This window comes from Ylistrum balloti, unplaced genomic scaffold, assembly GCF_031769215.1.
Source record: "Ylistrum balloti isolate Yb309-2 unplaced genomic scaffold, AGI_CSIRO_Ybal_v1 Utg370026, whole genome shotgun sequence".
Lineage (NCBI taxonomy): Eukaryota > Metazoa > Mollusca > Bivalvia > Pectinida > Pectinidae > Ylistrum > Ylistrum balloti.
Window position 1 is genome coordinate 752594 of NW_026782091.1, and position 9974 is coordinate 762567.

Sequence of the window (9974 nt, forward strand, 5' to 3'; positions counted from 1 at the left end):
AAACCCTATGTGTTCTGTATTTACTCTCTGATAGAATAACTTTTTTGACAGTCAATAATATGGTTATCCACACTTCATGAAAAAACACTGGCTGTATCATTTCTGTTAGGGCTGGACTTAATTACTTACCTCGGACGAAATGCATTTGCAAGGGAAATTAATTTGGGCTCCATCCACCCTTGCATCTGTCTGTCTGAGGGTTTTTCTAGACTATAACTTCAAAATCGTTCAACTCAACTTCACAAAACTTGCTGTATATATTAAGTTAGTGCACTGGTTGTGGCTTTTGCTATTGACGATATTTCATTTTTTTATATTTCTTCTGTTACCATGGAAACATCGTCAAAAAACACAAAATTAGTGTTGACTTTCCTTTCTGGGCTACAAAATCAAAATTATTCCACTCAACTCTACAAAACTTTCTGTATATATTAGGTTAGTGCCCTATTTAAATTTTTTTTCTGTTACCATGGCAACAGATAACCTTCATCAAAAATTTCAGTTTTTCTTGCTCAAAACTGTGTACATTTATTAAGCTAGTAGTATCTTTTGCTATGGAGAAGTTCTCTATTTAAATACTTTTTCTGTTACCATGGAAGCAGATAGGCCAAATCACAAACTTCAGTTTTTCTGACCAGTTCTCTAAAACTGTTCAAGGTAATTACCCATTGATGTACAGGCATCAAGCTAGTTCTCTAGTAGTACATTTTAATGTACGGAACAATTTAAAATAACAAATAGAAATTACATTTGTTGTAAGTTTTAAACAATTAAATAGAGGGCATGGGGTTAACATCACACTTTGCTTGTTTATTTTCTTTTTACCACATCAGAAACCAAAAGAATGCCAAATTTTTTTTTCTTCTTTTACTTCATTGATTCTCATATTTCACCTTCAGCAGGGTAAATTGGGCAATCTGTGTGTCCAAGATTATGTATATAATATATAGTGAACAATACTTTAGACTGGTGTCAGATTACAGGGGTTCACACAAGGTTTTAGGACTGTACTGATATCAGATTACAGGGGTTCACACTGGGTTTTAGGACTATACTGGTGTCAGATTACAGGGGTTCACACTGGGTTTTAGGACTATACTGGTGTCAGATTACAGGGGTTCACACAAGGTTTAGGACTATACTGGTGTCAGATTACAGGGGTTCACACTAGGTTTTAGGACTATACTGGTGTCAGATTACAGGGGTTCACACAAGGTTTAGGACTATACTGGTGTCAGATTACAGGGGTTCACACAAGGTTTTAGGACTATACTGGTGTCAGATTACAGGGGTTCACACTAGGTTTTAGGACTATACTGGTGTCAGATTACAGGGGTTCACACTGGGTTTTAGGACTATACTGGTGTCAGATTACAGGGGTTCACACTGGGTTTTAGGACTATACTGATGTCAGATTACAGGGGTTCACACAAGGTTTTAGGACTATACTGGTGTCAGATTACAGGGGTTCACACAAGGTTTTAGGACTATACTGGTGTCAGATTACAGGGGTTCACACAAGGTTTTAGGACTATACTGGTGTCAGATTACAGGGGTTCACACTAGGTTTAGGACTATACTGATGTCAGATTACAGGGGTTCACACAAGGTTTAGGACTATACTGGTGTCAGATTACAGGGGTTCACACAAGGTTTTAGGACTATACTGGTGTCAGATTACAGGGGTTCACACTAGGTTTAGGACTATACTGGTGTCAGATTACAGGGGTTCACACTAGGTTTTAGGACTATACTGGTGTCAGATTACAGGGGTTCACACTGGGTTTAGGACTATACTGATGTCAGATTACAGGGGTTCACACAAGGTTTTAGGACTATACTGATGTCAGATTACAGGGGTTCACACTGGGTTTTAGGACTATACTGATGTCAGATTACAGGGGTTCACACTGGGTTTTAGGACTATACTGGTGTCAGATTACAGGGGTTCACACTGGGTTTTAGGACTATACTGATGTCAGATTACAGGGGTTCACACAAGGTTTTAGGACTATACTGATGTCAGATTACAGGGGTTCACATAAGGTTTTAGGACTATACTGGTGTTAGATTACAGGGGTTCATTTGATATGTTTTAGAATTATACAGATGTCAGATAATGGGGTTCAGTTAATACAAGGTTCTAGGATTCTACAGGTGCCAGGTAACGTGTGTTTGTTGAATACAAGGTTCTAGGATTCTACAGGTGCCAGGTAACGTGTGTTAGTTGAATACAATGTTCAAGGATTCTACAGGTGCCAGGTAACGTGTGTTAGTTTAATACAAGGTTTGAGGGCGATACCGATGTGCATTTCATGTCATCCTTTTGTCACTTAAGTTGCCAAATTTATACCTCAAAACTTGATAAAAGTAGATTTTGGGAGTTTATGTCGAATTAATGGTGTGAGATAGATTACTGATTGTGTTTGTTGAAATTGTATGGAAATAAGTTTATGTAACAAATTATAACTGACATATATACCATTAACAAATATCTATATAACATTAATACTTGGTGGTGGTGATAATCTTCTTACTTTTTCATCAGACAGGTTGTCGGTAATGGTTACCAATTCAGTTGATTTTTTAATTTTTTGAGATAAGAACATTCCAAATTTCATTGGTAGGAGATGTGATACATCGTAGGTCAATAACCATTAAATTCACCTGAAGATGAATGCTATCTGTAGTTCAGATGTAGAAAGTAGCCCATATCATATGTCCAACTTTTTAAAAAATTACTTGATTTTAATATAAAATTTTTGGAAAAAACATTTGTTGTTTTAAGAAAAAACTATATTCAGCTTTTCATTCTATGAAGAAATGAGGAGATGCTTTGGTATGTTTTCATGCGACTTAATTAGCGAGCAGCTTTCAGAAAGTTTCAATTTCTACATTTATCCAAAATCATTGGTAGAAATTCCTCTGTTTCCAGAACATTATTTCACAAATTTTGTATAAAAAAAATTGCAACTGATGTAGGTCATATAACTTTCAAGCAATGAAAATTTAATCAATAAATGTTTAAAATAGAAATCTACGCACAGGCTGCTTTAAGATAAAACATAGTAATAAAAAAATTTACATTCTTGTATATCAGTTCTAAAACATTTGTGAAAATTCGTTTATTCCTACATCATCATGCTCCTTTCACTATACTTGCTTCAGTAGTAAATTAATTATTTTGCTAATAGCCTTCAACTTCTACTTGCATTTGTAATCAGATGAAAACCTTCACTTGATCCCTCTGTGTACTGTGACAATGTAGAATATCCTGGTAATGTCACCTCTACCCTTGTGATGTGATGCTGTCGATCTTTGTGGTTAATATACTATAGAGGTCACCAGAAATAAACCGTGTTGTGGTCCTACCAGATTCTACACCAGTGTCAGTTTTAGAGATCTGAGAGACGAACATGTTAGTTTGCGTAGTTTTTGGCCTCCTGCAAAAACAATTAAAGATACACAGGCAGAATTGGTCAAAGTGACCCAAGGAAAATATATGATATGTGACCTGACATTTTTTAATAAATCATTTCCTGTTAATAGTATTTCAATCAGGCTTATTGAATCATAGATGCTTGAGCTGTATTTGTATTTGTCTTAAAGCACATACAGTGTGCTTTGACTTTGCAATACCTATTGACAATATATCATTTGATATATCTATTTTTCATTGTGTTTAGTTATATTTTCATCCTTTATATGCTCATTTTTTTTTCTTTTTCTTTCAATAATCTACTTTTCAGTCTTTGTATATTTTTTAATTCCTCCATTGTCTCTTTTGTTTATCCATTTTTGTTTCTGAAAATATTTTGTTACGAATATTTAGGTAACAAAATTTATGTTTCATTTCACAGAAACCAACAGAATTGATGACAGAAAACCCGTGATAAATTCTCCATCTCATGCTAAATCTACAGGAATCTACCCTGTCCATGATGTGTGATACAGGATCTCATTGGATAGAAAGGATGTAACAAGGCATGCCATTGGTCAGCACCTAAAAGCACAATGCCAATAGATATATGTGATATGAAAGGCCATTGGGCTAGTTAGTATTGCACTGCTTTTCATTGGATCAATGATACAACAGACAACACGATTCATAAAAGTCTTCTCCCATGAGTATGCAGCATGGGACACTATTGTGCCAGTTGGATGTTACAACACTTTTTATTGGTTCAGAGAAATAATCCTTTGCCTGCATTGTATAACAAACCATGGGTCCCTGTGTTTATAGTCAGCATGCCAATGATTTATAGATGGGGGTGGAAGGGGGGCCTGGGGTCGGACAAAAAAAATTTTATTCTTGGGCAATGCACAAGCCATTCCTCCAGTCAGATAGACTAAAGTACTTTATGTGTATGTGATATGTGATACTGTCAGCCATTGGATATTATGAACCCAAATATTGGGAATGGAACCAGGTTTTAGATCAGTTGTAATTAGTAACCTGCAAGATACAATTGGACTAGTGTATTTGTTACAAGTGCTCCCATTGGTTAAAAATTAATTTTAAGATGTTCTGAATACTAAGATGACTGTGGGAAAAAAAGACTTTTGCACAGAATGTAAAAATTATTTAATTGTTCAAATTATGTTATACATGTAACAGTGAACATGTTTGGTTATAATTGTTGTTTACAAAATGTAAAACAATGTTTGATTGGTCACTGTACTGAATGTAAAACAGTGTTTGATTGGGCACAAAAGAATAAGTTGTGACAAAGCATTTGCTTTGTGAAGGCAGAATGAAGAATATGTTAGACAATTAGATTGGTCACAGAATGAAATGTAAGACAGAATTTGATAAACAAACCTAAATGAACGTGATTACATGAGATTGAAGTGGCCAAGTTTAGAGACAGAATGAATTCGATGATTGTGTTTTTGTCAAATCCAAAACCAGAAATAATCTGGCATATTTCTTAGTGATTTACCTATTGTTTTCATTTGTGTCATGTTTTAAATTGATCACAGTAGTTTGTCTTTATAGGTAAGTTAGGTAATGGATGTATTTGAAGAGTAGACATTCAGCAACACATCAATATATGTAGTTCCAATATCTTTAAATTTCAACTCCATTGATGTATGTTCCTTCAAATAAAAATACTCTATGAAAACATCTTAAAAACGTAATTTCAACTTTGTCATTATCTTCAAAAAGAATTTTTCCTTTGGATTATTGTCAGTAGAGAGTTAGATGCTGGTTTATTAATTGGATAAAGAATGTGAATTCAGACTTTTTTCAATGTGTTTCATCTATCTTCAAATGTGAAGACAGCATTTACACAAGGAATTCATTGGTTCTTTTGTGATGGAGAAGACAGTTTAATTCTGTAAATGAGAAAATATTATAACATCATGCACTTGTACAAGTATATAAAGCACTTGCTGATACTTTGCTTGAGAGCTCAACCACAGAATGGACAGTATATTGTTTTGTACATAAATATACATGAACCACAATTTAATATATATTATTAGCACTACAGAAAAAGTGCAGGCAATGACTGATTGACATTTAATCCAATGCTTTGACTTCAAGGTGCCAATTTTCCCCCTAACTTTTTTAAGTATAGAGCATATATATCTTCATTGAATATATCTCAGTGTTAAGGTTAGATGTTATGAAATTGCTCCATATTACAGAGAACAATTGTAGATCTGCTGTCTCACACATTCCAGCACATGTGTAATCCAAATTTTTCATTTTTTTCAGTTTATGAGTAAACAGTTCTTCCCTCGTTATAGCTCAACTTCTCATTTAGAAATCATCATCTAAGAGAGCAACGAATGACATGTAAAACAAATTGCATTTGAAAAGTAGAATTTTTGAAATAAATGTTCTGTTATAATTGACAGATAGGTGACTTTTTTTATATATAAAGAAAAGAAGAAAGAAAAAGAAAACTATCTATAGATAAATAAAATTACAATAAAAACACAATAGATTATTGTTATACGGTCACTCCTAATTTATTTAGACACCAACATCACCAATGATGGAATAAAAGGTGGCGCAGGGGTGTAGGAGTTTTGATCTACCAATATGATGTTAGTGAAACCAGAGTTGTGTCCCTTAGTTATAAATTATCTGATGACTATAAAACCACTTTTATATTTAATTGCGTTATATGGGTCTGACCTAAAACATGTTTTCTATCATATTCCAGATGAATAAGATTTAATTTCATATGATTGCTCACATGATAATTATTGTATAATTTTTAATGTTATTTAAACATATATTGAAATAAACAAGTTATTATATTTATCTATGGTCATTTGGTTTGGAGAGTACATTATCTAAAATTATCTGGTTTGGAGAGTACATTATCTAAAATTACCTGGTTTGGAGAGTACATTATCTAAAATTATCTGGTTTGGAGAGTACATTATCTAAAATAATCTGGTTTGGAGAGTACATTATCTAAAATTATCTGGTTTGGAGAGTACATTATCTAAAATTACCTGGTTTGGAGAGTACATTATCTGGTTTGGAGAGTACAATATCTAAAATTATCTGGTTTGGAGAGTACATTATCTAAAATTATCTGGTTTGGAGAGTACATTATCTAAAATTATCTGGTTTGGAGAGTACAATATCTAAAATTATCTTGTTTTGAGAGTACATTATCTAAAATAATCTGGTTTGGAGAGTACATTATCTAAAATTATCTGGTTTGGAGAACTGTGTGCCAGGGGATGGAAGCAGTGTGAAAAAAGAAATATGGAGAAACTTGTTGGTTTTTAAACACAGCTTTTAGCTAGAACGAATGGTTATTGACATATTTCGAATAAGCCATTGTATAGAAAGGATCTATACATAACCTAGGTACTACTACATCCCTTAAACTCAGAGTGTTAAATCTGAGAAGTATTTCAGTGAGAGGTTGTACTTTTTTTGAGTACACATATTAAAAAGAACACATGTATGTGTGTGCAACTGGAATGGTGTGAACATTTGTGTAGGTAAAAAAGAAAAATCTGGATTTTGTATTTTCGTCCGTCGTTATGATAATATACAGAATATTTTACATTGTATATGTTAATTATACAACTGCTTGTATATAGATACAATAAGTTATTGTTGTTGCCAGAAATCTTATAATACAAATAATCAGTACCAATTATCTTTCTTGTTGTGTCGTGCAATATTTGATTATTTTATCAAATCAACTGGTATTGCAGAATTGTTATTTTTTCTCTTTGATTTTTTCCATGTATTTCAAGTGATGTTTTATTGAAATTTCCTTATCTAAATTTTTTTAGATAACGTGGACATGTTTGCTCGATTATTCTGTTTCTTTATCATCTTGTGTGTTTAAGATTTAAACGAAAAACAGGACCGGGCATGGTAGATGCATTTCTCAGCTCAGTTACAAGACATAAAACAGGTGACAGTGTTATTGTAAAATTAATGACAACATCAAAGTCCTTTGTATGTAGTCATGTGTTTTAAGTAGTACTTTGAGGAAGAGAAAGATTATAAATAGAGTATGTATCCACAAATATGTGTAGACAGAGTAGAAGAGATTCTGTTCATTGTTTTTTTAAATTGTCTCTGATATACAGTTGCATTACAATATGGTTAATAGTTAAATAGAAATTTATTATAGATACAAGAAAAAATTACAGAATTTCTGAATGACTCTTTTCCAAACACTCAAAACAGTTCCTTTTTCTTTAATGGATGAATCTTAGGAATAACAAAGCACAGTAAATCTGCATCAAAAATTTGATGCAGTCAAATGATTTGTAAAGTTTTATTGATATCTGAAGACAAGTAAATATGTGAGATACTGATGGAAACTCTCCTAAACAGTACTTTTAGGTATACACTAGGTTGGCTATCTTGCTGTGCAAAAGAGACTGTCTTCTGATATTTGGTTACTTTTCTATGTCAAAAGGCTTTCTTTCTTCAGTTTACAAAACAGATCGCTATTAAATTTAGACTAATTAGTTTATAGTGATATATTGATGGGTTTATACAAGTTATTATCATCCATTTTAGACAGGTAATAATGTTAATTGTTTATATAGCTTTACTGAGAGGTTTAAGAAAAATTTCTTCTATTTTTAGACAGGTAATTCTGTTTAGTTTAAATAGGTTATTACTGGTCGGCTCAGATAGGCTATGTTGTTAATTTTAGAAAGATTATCACTTGTTGTTAGGATAGATTATCAATTTCCAATTTACACAAGTTATACTCTCTAGAGTAGACAATATCTACCTGATTAAGAACATTTCTCATTAATTAACATTTTTCCTACTCTATGTTTGTGACAACATTTACTTTCGCCTCCATTTCACTTGTATAACCTTTGACCTTCTAGTTCACCTTTGACCTGTGGTAGGGGATATTTATCATCCATTGGTCAGAGGTCAAACTGTTCTGACCCAGTGTTGTATTACCTGTACTATTTATTATTGTTTGTTTTGTGTGTACCTGTGATGCTGACTATGTGATATATATGTATATCAAATATTGCACTATACCTAATGCCCTTGACATTGAAATAAATTTCAAGGTCAAACTAACTGAAGAGTTTGTATTTTTCAATGAGTAATTCACGCATTAAGGATGTCTGCTACCTTTCAACAGGTTCTTATTATGTGATATATGTTAGTTATCTCCCTTAAAATTTTCCTTTGTGCAACTTTACAATTTGAAAATATCTTTGATACATGCATATTGCGAGTGTCTAGCTCATCTGTTTCCTCATCCTCCATTTCGTCACAACTTTTTTGCACTTGTTATATTGATAAGAGGTCTAAGACTGATGATACAGCAATTTAATGCAGTTTTGGAGGGATTTATGTTGGCCGAAACACCATGTTTTGGACCAAAAGAAAATCCCTAAAAACTTGCTTTAAATTTTTTGGGGCTATCAGCACTTTAGTACACACCCAATACCACTCCTTTTTTGCCATATATAAGCACTTTACAATATCTGCTGCTGGTGAGCTTAGTATTCATTGATTACACTTGTTTTATAGTGATATTTATCTCTGGCCATCACAGGCAACAGTGACAGGGTGGTTAAGGCTTCTGACTTTATCACTACCCTTCCACCTCTGGGCCAGAGGTTCAAGGCCCAAGTGGGGCAGTTGCCAGGTACTGGTCGCAGGGTTTTAGTTTTTCTTCGGGAACACGCGCTTTCCTCAACCACTCAAACATGGGATATCCTTCAATGACCTTAAATGACCCTGGCTGTTCATTTATTACATAAAGCAACAATAAACCAACTTTGGGCTTCATTAAAATGTCACAGCTTTAGAGCTGTATATATTAAGGTAGTTATGTTTCCAACATCTGTCTTGCCTTAAGTTTTAAGAGAAATACTTGCTAAATCTCGCCAACAAACCTGTATCCTGACTGAAAATCATATTATTTGTAGCCCTATCAAGATTAGTGACAGAAAAATCATGTTATTTGTAGCCCTATCAAGATTAGTGACAGAAAATCATGTTATTTGTAGCCCTATCAAGATTAGTGACAGAAAAATCATGTTATTTGTAGCCCTATCAAGATTAGTGACAGAAAATCATGTTATTTGTAGCCCTATCAAGATTAGTGATTTGTAGCCCTATCAAGAGAAAAATCATGTTATGTTATTTGTAGCCCTATCAAGATTAGTGACAGAAAAATCATGTTATTTGTAGCCCTATCAAGATTAGTGACAGAAAAATCACGTTATTTGTAGCCCTATCAAGATTAGTTGCCTCTCCATGTCTTTATTGTAGGTAAACAATAACTATTATGTATTAGTAAATGCACATGTCCAAGCCTGATCTGCAAGAGGCATGATCAGTTAATGAATGGATTATAACAGGCCATTTGGGCCCCAGAAATAGAAATATAGATACAGTGGAGCCAAATAATGAATGAAAATGCATCATATGACTGAATTGTCCTCTTTGGCCTTGTCAGTAATGATTAGAGCCTATTTTAAATACCTTGGAG

The 9974-nt window shown here is 33.4% G+C and overlaps 1 protein-coding gene across 1 annotated transcript in view; it reads left to right on the forward strand.

Moving 5' to 3' along the window:
* LOC132548723 (Golgi-specific brefeldin A-resistance guanine nucleotide exchange factor 1-like) overlaps nt 1-3975 on the forward strand; it is a 29236-nt gene extending 25261 nt beyond the window's left edge. Inside the window, exon 37 of the mRNA XM_060212602.1 lies at nt 3861-3975. Coding sequence (XP_060068585.1) covers nt 3861-3893 — 33 coding nt within the window. The 3' untranslated portion in view covers nt 3894-3975. The remainder of the gene's footprint in view (nt 1-3860) is intronic.
* The last annotated feature ends 5999 nt before the right edge of the window (nt 3976-9974 follow it).